This window comes from Carica papaya, chromosome 1 (genome assembly GCF_054855325.1).
Source record: "Carica papaya isolate Zhongbai chromosome 1, ASM5485532v1, whole genome shotgun sequence".
Taxonomy (NCBI): Eukaryota; Viridiplantae; Streptophyta; class Magnoliopsida; order Brassicales; family Caricaceae; genus Carica; species Carica papaya.
Genome location: NC_142309.1, coordinates 26,357,246 through 26,373,411, shown reverse-complemented (window position 1 = coordinate 26,373,411; position 16,166 = coordinate 26,357,246). Strand labels below are relative to the sequence as shown.

Sequence of the window (16,166 nt, the reverse complement as noted above, 5' to 3'; positions counted from 1 at the left end):
CTATAGATACAAACAAGATATAAAAAAGAAATGTTATTGTAGAAAAACTTAAAATATATATATATATATATATATGTAAATTACATACTAACCAACTCTTGTATATTTTCTATCAATACAAGAAAATTAATTAATACCAACTCCGGTTTTATCTAGTCACTAAATCTTTCCTCCTCCGTATTGGTTGAGAGGCGTATACAACTTGTATAGGGAAATAAATATAGAGTTTAAGAAGTTGATATTTATAATTGTTTATTAAAATTTGTTTAGAAAAATTCTAATGACTTAATATTTAATTAATTGATGAATTTCTTATTTATGTTATATACATGTGTGTGTGTGTGTGTGTGTGTTTGCCTGGGCGTTAAAAGGGCAAAGAAATCATTTTCCTGTTTCCAAAAATGTTTAAAAGAATTTTTTGAAATTTCACTTTTTTTTTTTTCAAGTTCATCTAATTTTTCATGGTCATTGTTAAAAAACTGTTGCAGTTAAAAATTTCAGGTTGAAATGTTCAAGTTTTAGCGGCAGCGTGAAGTCACATAAAGTCTTCTTTCATGCCAGGACGTGTGCTTCTGTGTAATACTGGAAATTGATGGCGTAGCATCGTCCTCGTCCGCCATCATTTTCTCATGTTGCAAAGTATGTAATTCTCACGTATTATACAAAAGTTCTTGTAATTTACTATTAACTCAGAATTGCTATTGACTCTAAAATATCACAAATAGTATTACACATACAATTTATCATCACCTTGTTTGTCATCGTTAAAATATTATGTTATTTCCTCTTGACTGTGACCCAATTGTGCTTTTCATGCCTGAAACGACACTACTGATTGAAGCCAAATGTATCATCATGTCATGCTCTGCCAGAAATACAAAAACGTTTTGAATTTTGACATCAATTTGTGCCGACCCCCAAGCATGTAATGTTCAAGAACATTTTCTTCTAGTATTTCAATCAAATAGTGTTTTGAAGGTAAAAACTAATAAATGACTGACTTTGCAATATTTCCATTCTACATTTTCTGCTCGCTTGTATTCCAAAATAGTTTTTCAATAAAAATTAGGACAGATAAAGATAATTATGCAAAATATAAATTTGATCAATCCTTGAACAAGAGTACTGGAAGAAAATAACTGTCTAACATCGCACCCTACACCGGCTTGCTTAACATGAACTAATGGCAAAACATAATCATGCAACATCAAAATACAGCATGAAATGATACTTAAAATGACATATAGGTTATATTTCAAGCCTTAAGTTAGTTAAGATGTAATTAGTAACAAGATTCAAGTTCTCATTACTAACAACTTCGGGTTTAAAAGTTTTAACACAAGCATTCACAGAGAACTTGAGGAAAAAATGGTCTGAAGATGAATGATGGTGGTTGAGTAATTAACGTTAGGATGATCGTTGGATTTGGTAAAGAAGAATAAGACAGGTAATTTAACTAGCAATGTGCTAAAGAAACTAGCACAAAGAAGACGAATAAATATCTCTTAACATGGTTTTAGTTCCATCTACAGGCGAACCGCACAAAATCACCTGATATTAAGAAGACATGCTACTCTATGAATATTCTGTTCAAAAAGAATATACCTGTGCAGATTACGTTCTTGAAAGAGCAAAAAGCAACAGTCCAAGATTATGCTATGCCTCTGTCTGTGGATGCCACTTTATGCTGCAGCCAACACTTTTGGCAAATGGAAAATACTTGATCCCAGGCATACAAAAATGGAGAGCCAAAACATTTTTTTTAAGTGCAAATTAGGAATAAACAACAGTTTAAATAAATACCTAGGTTTCTGAACTGGGGATACTGGCTGTCCACTAAGAACACAGTCAATTGCTAGGCTTATATCCCTGTAGAAAATAATACCAAGCAGATTGCTAATATTATAATATACTAAATAAATTTAAATCCGATTCATATTAACCCAGAAATGGCTGAATAACTGACCTTCCTGTAACAGGTACATTATTGCTTGGCCGAGAATCATCAAACTGACCATGGTAGACCAGCTCAAATGGTCTACGCCCATCCTATCACAATGTGATTAACTTACAAACAATTGAAATGGTTTTAAAGAGGAGATTTTCCTATCCTCTAGCATAAATAAGACAGTATGATTCATAGCTAGGTGCAGAAGAGAATTTCATAGAGTATATTCATAAAACTGAGCCTTCAGGAGAGAACTGAGAAGAGATTTCATGTTTGAGAGTTCTTCTCGTACAGTATTAGTTCCAATTTGGGGTCAACAACATAAATCTCCCCTCAAGGAAGTATTTATGTTTATAAGATTGTGCCATAACTTTTCTTAGCAGCCTGTTTGCTCTGTATCATAATTCTGCCTATGAAGTGCAACCACTAGGCAAAGCAAAGGTAAAAAGATATCAAACTGGTAATGCAGGCTTTGGTACCTTTTTAAATAGGAAAAATTCTGGAGTACAAACTGCTCTGAAATCTCGTGCAACATCTTGTGACTGCAATCCAACATTTTCAACTATACAGTGGGCACTTTGATGGGAAGATATATTCATAAGTAAATTGCACATCTCATGTTAAGGATCCTAAGCACCAAAAAAGAATAATAGTAATAATAACAATTCAGAATTAGCTATTTCTGTTTTAGGTATTTAGGGATGTTTTTATGTATTTTATGAATATTTTAGAGGTTTTATCTCTGTACACGTGGGAATAAATTTTGTCAACTAGTTGTTAAAGTTGACCAAGTCCAGGAAGATAAGACTAGGCCGTTGGAGAAATTATTCATAAGTCAGCAGTTCCTCAACAGTTTTGGCAGTACCTATTTTCTGCCAGCAAGGGAAACTGTTTATGTAACTTCTGCTTTATAAATTCCCATTTCTAATCTAAGAAAGGTAGGAAAGCAAATCATTAAAGATGTTGAGTACTTATTTACTCAAAAGATTGTAGGATTCTCTCTTAACGAGCCCTAATTTACTTCAAAATTGGCAAAGGTAGGAAAACTCAAAAACATTAAAAAAAATTTGCAGATTTTCATTTTAATCGTCCCATAACTAGATCCATCAGTAAGGACCATAACATCTCAAGAGAATGCCGTAAATTTTTTACATTTACTTTACGAACTTGGTTTTACACAATCACAGCCCAGGGAGTTATAATGTGATAGCCAAATATCTACCCATATTGCTTCAAACCCAGTTTTCCAATAGATAAATAAACAGATTGAAGTTGCTTCTTATTTTATTTAAGAAAAGCTTCTAGAGAATAATTATTAGGACCACCCATCAGAACTCAGCAGACCAATTAGCAGATATATCTATGATCTAGATATGCTTAAAAAGTGCTTAGTGGAAGCTTGTGCGAAGTTCTTTAACAAGCTTCGCGCACATGGTATATATGATCCAGCTTAAAGAGGTCTTACAATATGGTATGTGGCCCTCATAATTTTACTTTCCTTGAGCATTGGGATCCCTACAGATACCTATACATTTTTTCCTTTTCAACGGATGGTAGAAGTTGCAACATTGTCCACAACAAAGAGAGACAAAAGAATGACTAAGAAAGGAGAGAAGTTGGCAGTTGATGTGAACATACCTCATCATATAAATAGGGAAAAGGGTATTTAAATAGTTTAGACTCTTCTGCCATGAATTCTGGCCCATCCTGAGAAGAACAGTTCCATTTGGAACAAAATCATGGAACGTCTTCTATGCAGCATAATGTCAAATTATGTAGTTATTAGAACCTGAGGGTGAGTGACTATAGAATTTGAAGATATTGCAACAACTGCAAGTCCTTTCTGCAAAATAATTCAATAAACTTTGGAAGCATTACTCTGCTATGTCATAACTTCAGCCAAATACTAAATCAAAAGTAAAATGAACCAAGCCTTTCAGGGGAAATTTATTCAGCTACCTTCATGTAGAAATTAGCAAGCTTTACAAAATCTTGTTTCAAGTGTTTAACAAATGGGCAATGGTTGCAGATGAACATAACCTGCAACACCACATTGCTGCTATCACATTTTGTTCACCATGGCTGAATATATTTGCAGTGGATTACTACGATAAATTCTTGTCAGTAAGGAAATAGAAAATAGCAATTCTTGGTGAAGTAACAGTCATGATTTATGGAACATACTGATAATTTAAGTCACAGCTTATATACAGACATAGATTGCATATTCCTTTACCATCTAACAGCTTTTTTCCATAAGCTAAAATTTAATACATTTCATCAACCACATTACTGATTCTAAATTTCAGACATAAACCACTAACTCCTCAAGTATAACAACTTCCTTCTAAGAAATGATTTAACCAAATTCCAGAGTAAATATAGACCTCAAGATTCGTATTCTAAGGAACTAGTAAATCCTACTTTTCAAACCATTTTATTCTTCAAAAAGAATCATCAATCCCTACAGTCAGACTCTAAATTTCTGAATATAATCTAGGATATCATTATCACACATTATCTAGAATTCCATCTGACAAAATTTTGTCAAAATTTTTCAAGTATATTCATACCCAATCTGCTTTTTTCACAAACTAGTATCGCCACTGGACATGCAGAACAAAAAGAATAATTCTCTTTTATTACTCTAATTTATGTATTTAACCTCGCTTCCGCCTTCAGTCACCCAACATTCATATCAACTTATGTGTTTACTTATCATTAGTCTATCACCAATTCACCACTCCCATTGGAAAAACCCTTAGTTTATCATATAGTTTTCCATTATCAATAAATTATTAATGAAGTTCTAACTGTTTGTTGATTACACAGCTTCCAGTATTTTTATCCAAATAGCCGGATAAAAGTAACATAATAGACAGACCAGCTGATCCGCAGAGCATCATACCAGTAACAAACTAACTAACTTTGAGATCCCGAATCCAGTAAAAAAATATATATATAGAAAAGGGAATTTACCAGTAAAGCAGGATATGATTCAAAATCTTCCAATTTCCACACTTTTCCCGTTAGGGGCTCGGGCAACTGATTAGCACACGCATAAGAGACAAAAAAAAAAAAAAAAAAACGCAGATTAGAATTTCTTTTTTAACTCAATTGAAAATAGATAAGTGGTGAATAGATACACAAGCAAATCCATGCAAGTATATACGTCTTATATACGTTCATGAGTGTGAAGAGGAAGATAACCTCAAAATTGGGAGCCCTAAAACCTAAGGAGACCCCTTTGGACTCGGTTCTGGCAGCACGAACCACTAGCCTTCTGGACGCGTACTGGCTGGTCCTTCGCTGCAGAGGATAGAATCCCATTTCCTTTGATGGTAGAAACGAAGACACTCCGAAATTTGGTAAAGCGCGCCATGAATGTTGTAAGCAACCTGGTGCTGCTTTTGTGGAAGGCACGCTGCTCATGCTGATGCTGACGGTAATAGCAGCAGCCATTGATTTATTTCTGCGCGTGGACGGTGATGAAGTGAGGTGAATGGATGGCCTGGCTCCAATGGAGTTTTTATGGTCATGAAAATTCTAACGAAGTTGAGGAACAGCCCAATAGTTATTGGGCTAGAGGTTTGGGCAAGAAGATGTAGTATAGCCCAAGAAAGAGAAGAAAAGATCAGAGTGAAAAAAATAAAAAAACTGAAAATATATAATTTAAAATTAAAACTAAAACTATCATCATTTTAAATTCTATTTAGTCATAAGCAGTTTTATTTTAAATAAAAATTGTTACTTGATCCTAATCTAACTATAATCTAAATAAAGAATAAATATTTTTTAAATATATATATATATATATGTATTTGGGTAAACTCTAATTACTGTCCAAAAAAAGTTTAGAAAAACTCTTGTTCCTTTAATTAAAAATTGTATCAATTATCCAATTAAAAATATATTATAATAAAAATAATATAAGTAATTTGTAACAAAAATATAAATATCTAATATTGAATTCTATATGCTTATATTTTTGCTTATAAAAAATTCACGTGTGATTAATTCATTTATAGAATTCAATAATTCATAAAGAAAGAAACTTTATGTGTGAAACGAATTAGATTTTTTTTCAAAGGAAGAATTAAACTTATTTCTTCAACACCAAATAAGGGAGAGACATGTGAATGTTGACTTACAATTTTCTTTCTCTTCTTTTATAGTATATATTTTCATTGTTTTATATTAGAGAAAAAAAAATTTTATTCAAACTCATCGAATAAAACCCGTCTAAATTCAAATTCGATAAAATTCATTTTGATGTCATATATATTTTAAATTAAAAATATTATTATTATACAAAAAATAAATAGACAAATTTTTAGGGTAATTAAATTCGATTGCGTATGTTTTTGGTGGAGTCCCAAAAACGATTTCTCTAATGCATTTTAAATTTTGATTTGTATGGAATATCGTAGTGATGTAATTAATATATCACAAGTGTCATCTATTTGATAAATTTTTATGTGTTATTTATTCTCCATATAAAATATATATTTTTTTAATTTTAAGGTTTCACTAATTAAAACACATAATGTATAATTTGGTGAAGGCTTATTCAATTTTACCACTCACATGGGGAGTCCTTATAAAATGGGAGCTTCCAAAAATCATAACGTGAATCTAAAAGAGTTTGAAGATAGAGAATCTTAATAAATCTTTTCATTATAAAAATTCAAGTTGCAAGGTTAAAATTATATCAATTCAAGTCTAAATTTTGTCGATATTCAATCAATTGCTCGAAGAATATATTCATAAAACTCGATAGGTCATATTGAAAGAGGTACCCGGATACATTTAAATACTTTTATATTTCTTAAATATATATATATGAGTGTTGGACTTGAAAATCAACGTATATATTGAATAACTTCGATTTTACAAATAAAAAAATACAAACACACAAGAATATGTTTTAAAACTTTGTGATAAGATAAAAGAGAGATTCTTTTTCAGTTGAAGTTTACATATTTAATTAATTATGTGGTAATATATGTATGTGTATTAATTATATAGTAACAACCTATAAAAATATATTTAAATTCATAATTATATTAAATTAAGAAATAGTTTATGAAAAGCAATCTTATTGAGATCAATAAATACGTATACAAGCTTGGGAGGTGTGTATGCGTGATGGAACCAAGAACTAGCAATTTAATATGAAATGAAGCCGAAGCCGTACTTGTTCATTGGGTATTGAATGTATACATACATACATGTATATTGTGGTTGGTGCATGACGTCTCTTTCTCCAGGTAGTAGTAATTTAAATCGTCCCTCCCATTTAGCATCATTTGCATTCACACTATTTACATTAATGGGATTGGAATCTAATCCACATACCAATCAATTAGCTCAGGACAGATCATAAAACTCCTAGCAGACATATATATATATATATATATTAACATTTCATGAGTGGTGATCGAGTTCTTGGGTTCGGCCTCCTGTAATTTGGTCAAATACCAACAGGGCGCATCATAAATTTTGTTGTTTGAATTTAAGAGAAGTTGACATAGTAATAATTTATATGATTTGAAAGACTGTATTTAATTAAATGGTTGAACGATAGGACCCTGGATAAGTGAGATTTAAGTGCAAAATTATGGCCTGTTGTTTACTCTCACCAATTTGGAAAATCTCTCCCTAAGAGAAAAGAAAAGGATTAAAACCTCCATAGAACTTGTTAATTCCTTTTTTTTTTTAGAAAAAAAAAAAAAAGTGAACGATCAAATTTAGAGAATGAAAAATTTTGTAAAATAATTAATAATAGGTGTTGGATTATTTATCAACAAATGAATTTAATATGAAACTTCATATGCATAACATACTATTTGATTTATTGAATTCGTTTAAAATTGATCAATTACAGTTAAACAGTTGTGAACTAAAAATGTATTGGGGTTAAGTATCGCTTTGTAATATGTGCATATATTATATTTGTAAGTTCTCATTTTATAATGAGTAAAATAGGAAATAACAAAACTCGACAATATAAAAAGCAGCTGTAGTTCTCAAATCACACATGTCTATTTTGTTTATTTTCTACTTTTTCGTCAATAGTGAAAATCAATATTTTACAATTACATATTGATTTGAAATATCTAACGCGTGATGCGAAAATATCTTTCATTATAAATTATAGTATGATTCTGTATTCATTCTCTTTAATTCATTACTAGTTTGTTTATGATTTTTTTTAAATCTAATTTGATTTGATTTCAATCGATGAGTATTTTATTTGATCAGAAAAAGATCTAAACTCAATTATGAAATAATTTGATAGACACATTTATATTGATCAATTAATAAATCTAACTCTATACAATGAGAATATAACATAGATCAAATATTTTTTAGGAACATACATATTTACCAACAACAAATTGAACAATAATAAATTTTTGAACATAAATAATGTACAAATTGAATTTTTATATAAAATTTAATACTTACATATATTTCTAAATTAAAATTAATTATTATAATTTTTATTATTTAAATATTTTAATAAAAACGATAAATTTTAAGCTTTTTTTCAAGTAAATAAATGTTAAACTCTACCCATTAAACCTTAAAATGAATCATACCATTAAAATATATATATATATATATATGCTTTAACCCTTTGGACAAAGCCTTAACAGCTCTAATATCACCGTAAATAGAGACTGACCTTACGATAGTTATTACTTTTAAGGATCCACCATTTTTACAAGTGAAAAAAGAAAAGATTATAAGTGTAGTCGATCAGTTCGTATCTTTCCCTTACGGATCTAGATCCTACGATGACCTGTTCATACAAGATTGCATTCAAGTACAGTGAATGGATAGCTGATAACTCCAAGGTCAAATATAAAGTCCCCATCAATGTTTTATTATTACAACAAATTTAATATTAAAAGGGAATCCAAAACTCTAAAAAATTGAAGTTCAGGCGAGAGAAGCTACTTGCCACCAATCCAGGACGTTTTTATTACTGGCATAAACACCCACTGGACTGGATTCTATGTTTTATAAACAAACTTCTCAGTTCCTACACACAAGAACTTGAAGTTTTCAGCTGCATATGTAGACACAAAAATCTTAATTCGGGTTGGAGATACAGCTTCTGAGATCATGAAGAGAAGAAGATATGAAATGGAAGAGTCAGATGTAAGGTCTGCCATTGAAGAGCTTTCCATGTTTAGGAAAATGAAGCCTGATGGTGATTTTGTTCCTGCCAAGCCTTTTCTCGATGTCTGCAACTTAATCCTTCAAATCCTTGGTTAGTTTTGATTTTCCATCTTTCTCTAATCTTCGTTTTCTTTTTTTTGAAAAAAAAAATATATATATTACGTCTGGAGCTTTCTTGGCTATGTCTTTTTTTGTTTCCAGATAAGATAGGCCCAACAATGACTGTCCTTAGACAAGACATTAATCAAAATATACAGGTGAAATGTATCTCTCTTCTCATTCTCATCTAGTATGCATTCTTACTTTCTTGCATGACATAAATACCCCTCATTGACCCATTAATAGTGTTTCTAGCTATGTTGACTTTTTCCTTTTTCTTCATCAGATTAAGGGCATTTCTGTCTAGTCATAGACATTTTTTTTACAAGACATTGATGGGCCCTTTGTTTGTTGATAGAGGTTGGAGAAGTTTTGTGAATCTGATCCTCCACTCTTTTCAAATTTGGTTGAGATCTTGAAGAAAGAGAGAGATGAAGGCAATGCAAGACAAGTCAACAGCTGTAGTAGAGCCTTTGTCTGGCTCACCAGGTATTTCTAGTTCAATCTTTCTACGGCATATTAACACTTCTTAGACTGTTCATTATTCTCTGCATTCACATCAGGGTTCATTTCTAAAAGAAAAGCAGTATGTGCTTTCTTGAATTTTGGATTTTTATTTTGTAAGTAGATCCTGTGGATCTGTGTTTTGACCACAGTGAAACTCAATCTGATTTACATATTAGTTTAAAAGAAATTCCAACCATCCCCTTGTTGAATTTTACTAACTGGTTTTTCGCCATACAGATCCATGGATTTTACTGTAACTTTACTACAAAGTCTGACAAAGGATCCTGGGAAGAACATGGAGCAGGCAGTGGAAGAGTCTTATAACATTACCTTGAAGCCATGGCATGGATGGATCTCAGCAGCTGCTTTTAAAGTAATTACCTACTTAGTCTACATTCCTTGCTAGACATTTAGGGGCTAAAATATATAGAATAGCGAATCATTTGTCGCGTACTTAACTAAATACCAAACGTCAAACGTCAATCATAAGATGATTTCTCCAAATTCTTTGCAAAAAACTTGCATGATTAGTACTTTTCCATTTGTCTATTTTAATACCCCTATCTCTTGCCCGGAACTCATGTTTCAACCATTCGTAGTTTAGGTATAAAAAGTTACTGAATTTGTTAGATTGAGACGTTGCAATTTCTATGTCAAAAGAAAAGTGCTCCTAGAAGCATTATATAGAAACTTTGATTTTCTCAGTTATGGAGCATAAGGGATAGTGTATGTTTGCAGGTGGCTCTGAAACTAGTGCCAGATAATAAGACCTTCATCAGTCTCCTCACGGAAAAAGATGACAACTATGAGATTATCAAAGAGGATATAGAAACTTTGATTTCGTTGCTACTGCCTCTGCTTGAAGAAATCCATTCTATTATGGTGAGCCTCGATTTCTACCTTCTGAAATGACAACATCAGCTGGTTTGATTTGTTTATTTTGATTTCTTTGTTCTGCAGGAACTTCATGGGTTGGATAAGATGAAGTCAACATGAGGAGGGAATACTGCTCAGGATTTGGTTTTATATACCTGAGCTTACATACCCAATTTTCTTTTCTTGTATATATAATATATATATGAATGTGTGTACAGGTTTACAAGTCCTAAGCACTTATTCTTCTGTGAAGGCTCCTAGATTCCGTCTCATGCTCTGTCTATTACTATGTTTCCTAAGGATAAAAACAGATACTTAGGAGGCTTGACCAGTTCTATAACTGGTTTTTGTTGTTTTGTTCAATTAGTCCCTTCTGTTCTTGTTACGGCAATAGCCAATGTCACAGCTCTAGTAATTGAACATAGAATTTGACGAATTTCCACCAACAATCTCCATGCTCGAAGTCAACTGATTTCTCCAGGAAGGATTTCTTAACCAATTCAAACATGTGGATATTCACGACAACTCTTAAGCAATTAGTTTAAATATTGTAAATTTGCTCAACTATATACAAACAGATAAATTATGTCTCTTCCTTTATCTCTTTCTTCTTTAGACTTAGTTCATGACAATTAGCAATAGACTACAGTTATTTCAGGGAACAGTTGAAGGAAGTACATGAACCTTTTCAAAGATACCCGTTTGGTCTATCCCTAAATTGAAACCAGAAGAATGGTGAGACGACGATTCATGAAGTGCAATGAGTGCTGCAACTAAGCCTGCATTGCTGGCTATGCTTGGCTGAGTGAACCATGGTTTGTCCCTCTCATCAATGAAATTTTCAAATTGGTCTGGTCCTGTTACCATGGCTCCCAAAAGGGTATTTGGATTTGGATCCTTAGAGGATAGCCATTTGTGTCCCTCGGAACATGAGTACAGGCGACCATCCCAGGGGATCGATGCACTCCTGTGATGAACGTGTGTCGGATACTTGTCTCCAAACCCAACCACATAGCTCATCTTCTTCGGGTTCTCCCCCAGTATGTAATTTATCTTCAACCGAAAAAAGGAGATATTTTCTGTTGGGTCCCAATCAGTAAATATAATCAATTGTGTAATGTTAGAAGTTGCTGCTCACCTGAGACATGGCAAATCTACGTAACATGGCACGAGAAAAGCCACCATTACCACAACTCCCCCCGGATCTTTGCAAAAGACTGAGGTAGTCACTGTATAATTTACTTAGAAACGATGCCGTTGCTGCAAACTGCAGAGCCCCGCCATAGTCATCCGGCTTTAAGAAAATCAACCCACCTAAGCCAAATAAAATTTGCATAACAAACGCCAACACTACAAAAGTATGCATATACAGAAAACCAAATGAGGCCGATCGTGGAATTTTTACCTTGTGTTCTGTTAAGAGTTTCATGAGAAAGATAAAAACACATGAGCTGCTCAATCACATTGGATGAAGATCCCAAAGCATGTTCATAGGGAAATCCAGGGTCGTGGAAAAATCTTATTCTTGTTAACAGGAGCTACACGAAACGAATAAAAGATTGTACTTAAAGGGACAATTTATAAATTCTCCAATAACATATCAGCTAATACTAGAATTACCACTATGGCAGGAAACTTGTTGTTCCAATAGAAGATCCCTTTATCTGAAATTGCTTGATCATCTGCAGCTGCATTGAAATTCCCGGTGGCATATTCGAGATAAGAAGTGTTTCCAGTTGCGAGGAATAACCAAATTCCTGCCCAAACCAATTCATCTTTGAAACCAGTGGAGTTATAGAACTGTCTTGCCTCCATCCCACATCTATCAACTGAGGTGTAAACCACTTGCTTGTCACTATGGGTTTCATTAGTAGCAACCTCATATAACTTCTCTGCTGCTTTAACTAATGAAGCTGAGTACTCATTCTCTTGTTTGAATACTAATGATGCTGCTGCAAGTGAAGCAATGATTTCTCCTGCTAAATCAGAAGCCGTCACATCACAAACCGAAACTCCCCGATTATACTTCATGTCCTCTGGCCTCTGCCAGCAGCTTATATCGTTCTCATTCATAGTATCATTACTTGATCCAACCTAAAATCACCAGAAAAGTTCTCAAACTTTTTAAGTTTCAAGAATTAAACAAGAAGTTGAATAATTTTGAATCTCTTGCCTGTGAATACAGAATGGGGGAAGATCCAGTTGCGTTTCGATAAACGAAGACCTTAAGCAGATACTGACTTCCCCATCTGATTATGTCCTTCACATGCTCCACCTCGCCAAGCTCTTCATATTTTTTATGATACTCTATCACAGACCAACTCAAGAGGGTAATGGTATAAGCCGTGGGGAAAGTAAACTTTATATTGTTGCCGGAATCATAAAAGCCACCCACAAGATCAGCATGTAAATTCTTCCATTTCCCATCCTGCAATCCTGAGCTTCCACGAAATTTAACCGGGCTGTTACTGGGATAATTCCCAGCTGCAAATCACAAAGGTATACTCGGTGAGTTCCATACCAAAACGTTGAAAAAGGAAATTAGAGCAAAGGAAAGAAGGAGTTAGTTATACACTTCTGAACATCGAAAAATGTCAAGGCATGGTTGACTGCAAGAGTGAGATTGTTGGAGGAGTTATGGTGGGAGTTTTTGTGAGGGACAAAGTGGAGAAGTAGGATAAGTGCAAGAATGAGGAAGGCAGTGGAGAGAGATATATAAAGAAAGCGTTTCAAGTATTTTTTGTCTGTAATGACGAGTTCATAGTCGTAGGATTTAGAGTAGGGAGAAGGGATTGAATCATAGCCGTTGGATAACTGCGGAACAAGGCGAAAGTCAATCTCGACGGAGTTCCAGCGGCTCGCTGATGGAAGAACTCTGCCTGCTTCAGAGATTGTATGATAGAACCGCCCAGCTGCTGAACTTGACTCTGCCATGATTCATAAATAGACGAGGAAGAGGAGAATGAAATTTCTAATTCACTCTTCTTCCCAAGAAACTTTGACGTTAATGATATATAAATATATATATATATATATCTATGATTTCTTCGCCTTCTTTTGTCTTGCGTATGCTCTTGTAAATTATTTTATGTTTGATTTTTAATTAACAAAATATTCAGCCCTAACCATAATTTCGTAAATAAAGACATGCAAAAATATTCATGAGTTATAAAATAAAAATTAAAAATTGTTATTATTCTTTCAAATTTAAATATATATATTTTATTTATAAAAATAAATTAATTAATTAACGGTAATTTTTTTTAGAATAGAAAATCATTTTTTTCTTGTGACAAACTTTCTCTCAGTCATACATTTGTGGTGCGTAATTCTATCAACCGTCACTTTAAACATTTCTTGTTAGTTTCTTAAAATTTATTTAAAATTGTATATTTGATTAAATTATAAAAAAATATAATTTTAATTTTAAAAAAAATTAAATTTTAATTCTAAATAAAATTTAAAATATTTTCTTTTAATTTTGATTGCAATTTATTTGTACTTAGCTTGGATTAATTCTATTTTTGCTCTCATATATGAATTTTTATAATACTTAAAATCTTAATAAATTTCAAATCTCATTCTGAATTGAACAAAAATTTCGTGTGTATTGATTAATTAGATAAATATCTGATATATTGATGAAGAGTTTTCAATTCTTTATGCAAAATCATGAACAAGTATATATACTCGAGACATTAGCTTGCACGAGAGACTGTACTACTCTTTTATTCTATATAATAATTAGAACTCTTAGACGATAACTATAATAACCCTAAAAAAATATATGTATTTTTGAAGAAGGAAGAGGGTTTCTGAACTAAAATTCTAGATAAAGCCTGCTTCAAACGGCCTAGTTTTCATGTATAAAGAATTTAGTCAAACGACGTTATTTTAGAAATTTTAATTTCTTCTAATTCTGTTAGAACGATGTCGTTTTAGTAAAAATTTAAATATTATTTTTAAAAAATTTAACTTTAACTAATAAAACTTGAGGATTTTCGATATTTCGTTATTAATAAAAATTTATTGTACAATAAAATACAAGCTCCGAACATATACTGATTTAAAATGATAATTTTTTATTGCTACATAAAGAAAGGTAACAATTATTTTCTTATTATTATTATTATTTCTTAATGCGTAGAACAAAAGGAGAGAAGACTATGATTTGTTCAATAATTCAAGCAGTGGCTCTTAAGACGGGGCAGCTCAAATCACCCACATCTTCCTTGGACTTGCCTGAGCGATCACCCTTGACGAGGGGCCCAAGCAGTTCTCCACTGTCAAAGAAAAACTCTACCTTCACCACTTTCATCTTCTCGTCAACCTGTTTTTCCCAAAAAAAGACAAACAGATATATACATATTACTTATAAAGAAGGAAGAACATATAGAATAATAGCTATAACTAGATTAAAATGGGAGAAACATGCATGCACCTCAAAAATAGAAATGCCGAAGAGTTCTACCAAGTCTCCTGTGGGAGCATAGTCCTTGAAAGGACCCTCCATGTAACCCCAGTGCCTGAACTTGTACACAATCACCGGCGGACCTGAATAAACTTGGACAACCTCGAGAGCAAAGCCTCTTGGAAATGTTGTTCTGAACAGAATATGGGAGGAATCGGCGGTTTCCTCCGCCGGGTTATAGATTCTGAGTTTCTCAGGTAATGAAGTTTGCAAGAAAGCATTGTAACCTCCCCCGAGCTTACGTTTTTCTTCCAAAGTTATGGGCTTCTTTCCTGTTTCATTATCACCATGTCATAATAAATAAAAAAGATTAAGTTAAAGAAAAATAAAGAAAAGAATAATTAATTAGTTACCATTTAAGCTGAAGGTGTAATTATTTGGATCAAGGGTTTTATAGTCATCACTGGAAATCTTGTTAAACAGTTCCATTTCCCATGACTTTACAAGGTTCTGCACCTTCTCTTCTAGGGATCCGGGAGGCCATATCTGTAAACAACAAGCTCTCACTATCCATGTATATATGATTTTCTGTGTGTGTATGTACATACATACATATATATATATGCGGAAAGAAAAGCTATGTATATTATTGGACACCTTAGTTCTGCCTTCTTCGAAGAGTTTGTTGACTGCATCGTAGTTTGGAGGAGCTCCAGACCTCCATTTCGTGTTCTTCTCTCCTTCTCCATGTAAATGTGAGCGATACTCGTCTCCCCCAATACCTGAATTCGCCATTGATTTTCTTTACACATGAATAAATGGAGAAGGGGGACTTTAAATACACATACATTTTCATCTAAAATGCGGATCAATTTTTTTTCTTTTTAAGAAGATACGTGTCTTATTTTTCTTACTAAAAGACATTAATGTCTCTTTTCACTTAGACTTGTGACCAGCAAGCAATCAATTTTCGACGAGATTTTTCATTTCTCTTTACTTAAAAAATTGGGATTTCTTCCAAATTCATGAACAAAACCCAGTTTTGATACCCCTTCCATTCTAAGTGGGTTCATTTTCCCGTGTACACTATAAACATATATAGATACACGTACATGCTTGACTTCAAACTAATAA

General features: G+C 32.7%; 4 protein-coding genes across 9 annotated transcripts; 1 reads left to right on the top strand and 3 right to left on the bottom strand.

Annotated features, from left to right (window-relative positions):
• Positions 1 to 657: 657 nt before the first annotated feature.
• Positions 658 to 5,463, bottom strand: LOC110815204 (Thioredoxin superfamily protein). Of its 6 annotated transcripts, XR_002539794.2 has the most exons (10): positions 5,159 to 5,461; positions 4,928 to 4,993; positions 3,908 to 3,988; positions 3,738 to 3,791; positions 3,587 to 3,655; positions 2,428 to 2,490; positions 1,967 to 2,049; positions 1,804 to 1,869; positions 1,606 to 1,699; positions 658 to 865 (listed from the first exon to the last, which is right to left on the bottom strand). XR_002539794.2 is itself a non-coding variant. In XM_022042880.2 (9 exons), the coding sequence occupies exons 1-9, from the start codon at positions 5,408 to 5,410 to the stop codon at positions 1,548 to 1,550; spliced, it is 738 nt and encodes a 245-aa protein (XP_021898572.1). In that variant the 5' UTR covers positions 5,411 to 5,461; the 3' UTR covers positions 1,375 to 1,547. The 6 variants fall into 6 exon arrangements, 3 of the variants coding, with proteins under 3 accessions (XP_021898572.1, XP_021898571.1, XP_021898570.1); XR_002539793.2 differs by having other exon boundaries at positions 1,606 to 1,869; positions 5,159 to 5,462; XM_022042880.2 differs by lacking the exons at positions 658 to 865; positions 1,606 to 1,699 and adding an exon at positions 1,375 to 1,551.
• Positions 5,464 to 8,876: 3,413 nt separating this feature from the next.
• Positions 8,877 to 11,221, top strand: LOC110815264 (glycolipid transfer protein 3). The gene is made up of 6 exons (XM_022042964.2): positions 8,877 to 9,230; positions 9,341 to 9,396; positions 9,597 to 9,727; positions 9,983 to 10,118; positions 10,484 to 10,627; positions 10,706 to 11,221. The coding sequence occupies exons 1-6, from the start codon at positions 9,083 to 9,085 to the stop codon at positions 10,739 to 10,741; spliced, it is 651 nt and encodes a 216-aa protein (XP_021898656.1). The 5' UTR covers positions 8,877 to 9,082; the 3' UTR covers positions 10,742 to 11,221.
• Positions 11,191 to 13,637, bottom strand: LOC110815157 (endoglucanase 25-like). The gene is made up of 6 exons (XM_022042820.2): positions 13,195 to 13,637; positions 12,795 to 13,105; positions 12,242 to 12,715; positions 12,027 to 12,159; positions 11,760 to 11,935; positions 11,191 to 11,674 (listed from the first exon to the last, which is right to left on the bottom strand). The coding sequence occupies exons 1-6, from the start codon at positions 13,553 to 13,555 to the stop codon at positions 11,276 to 11,278; spliced, it is 1,854 nt and encodes a 617-aa protein (XP_021898512.1). The 5' UTR covers positions 13,556 to 13,637; the 3' UTR covers positions 11,191 to 11,275.
• A 1,046-nt stretch (positions 13,638 to 14,683) lies between these two features.
• Positions 14,684 to 15,852, bottom strand: LOC110815244 (pathogen-related protein-like). The gene is made up of 4 exons (XM_088206215.1): positions 15,690 to 15,852; positions 15,446 to 15,578; positions 15,063 to 15,364; positions 14,684 to 14,951 (listed from the first exon to the last, which is right to left on the bottom strand). The coding sequence occupies exons 1-4, from the start codon at positions 15,825 to 15,827 to the stop codon at positions 14,805 to 14,807; spliced, it is 720 nt and encodes a 239-aa protein (XP_088062341.1). The 5' UTR covers positions 15,828 to 15,852; the 3' UTR covers positions 14,684 to 14,804.
• Positions 15,853 to 16,166: the final 314 nt, after the last annotated feature.

Bases quoted from the DNA above. Each gene is read 5' to 3' on its own strand.
- LOC110815244 (XM_088206215.1), bottom strand. From the start codon at position 15,827: ATGGCGAATTCAGGTATTGGGGGAGACGAGTATCGCTCACATTTACAT. The intron at 15,365-15,445 runs GTAACTAATTAA...ATAATGAAACAG, and splicing joins TTACACCTTCAGCTTAAATG to GAAAGAAGCCCATAACTTTG. The intron at 14,952-15,062 runs GTGCATGCATGT...TGGGAAAAACAG, and splicing joins TCGGCATTTCTATTTTTGAG to GTTGACGAGAAGATGAAAGT.
- LOC110815204 (XM_022042878.2), bottom strand. From the start codon at position 5,410: ATGGCTGCTGCTATTACCGTCAGCATCAGCATGAGCAGCGTGCCTTCC. The intron at 2,491-3,586 runs GTATGTTCACAT...GTTGGATTGCAG, and splicing joins TTCCCTATTTATATGATGAG to TCACAAGATGTTGCACGAGA. The intron at 2,050-2,427 runs GTACCAAAGCCT...ACATTGTGATAG, and splicing joins AATTTTTCCTATTTAAAAAG to GATGGGCGTAGACCATTTGA.
- LOC110815157 (XM_022042820.2), bottom strand. From the start codon at position 13,555: ATGGCAGAGTCAAGTTCAGCAGCTGGGCGGTTCTATCATACAATCTCT. The intron at 13,106-13,194 runs GTATAACTAACT...TGTGATTTGCAG, and splicing joins ATTTTTCGATGTTCAGAAGT to CTGGGAATTATCCCAGTAAC. The intron at 12,160-12,241 runs GTAATTCTAGTA...CGTTTCGTGTAG, and splicing joins ACAAGTTTCCTGCCATAGTG to CTCCTGTTAACAAGAATAAG.
- LOC110815264 (XM_022042964.2), top strand. From the start codon at position 9,083: ATGAAGAGAAGAAGATATGAAATGGAAGAGTCAGATGTAAGGTCTGCC. The intron at 9,231-9,340 runs GTTAGTTTTGAT...TTTTGTTTCCAG, and splicing joins CTTAATCCTTCAAATCCTTG to ATAAGATAGGCCCAACAATG. The intron at 9,397-9,596 runs GTGAAATGTATC...GTTTGTTGATAG, and splicing joins ACATTAATCAAAATATACAG to AGGTTGGAGAAGTTTTGTGA.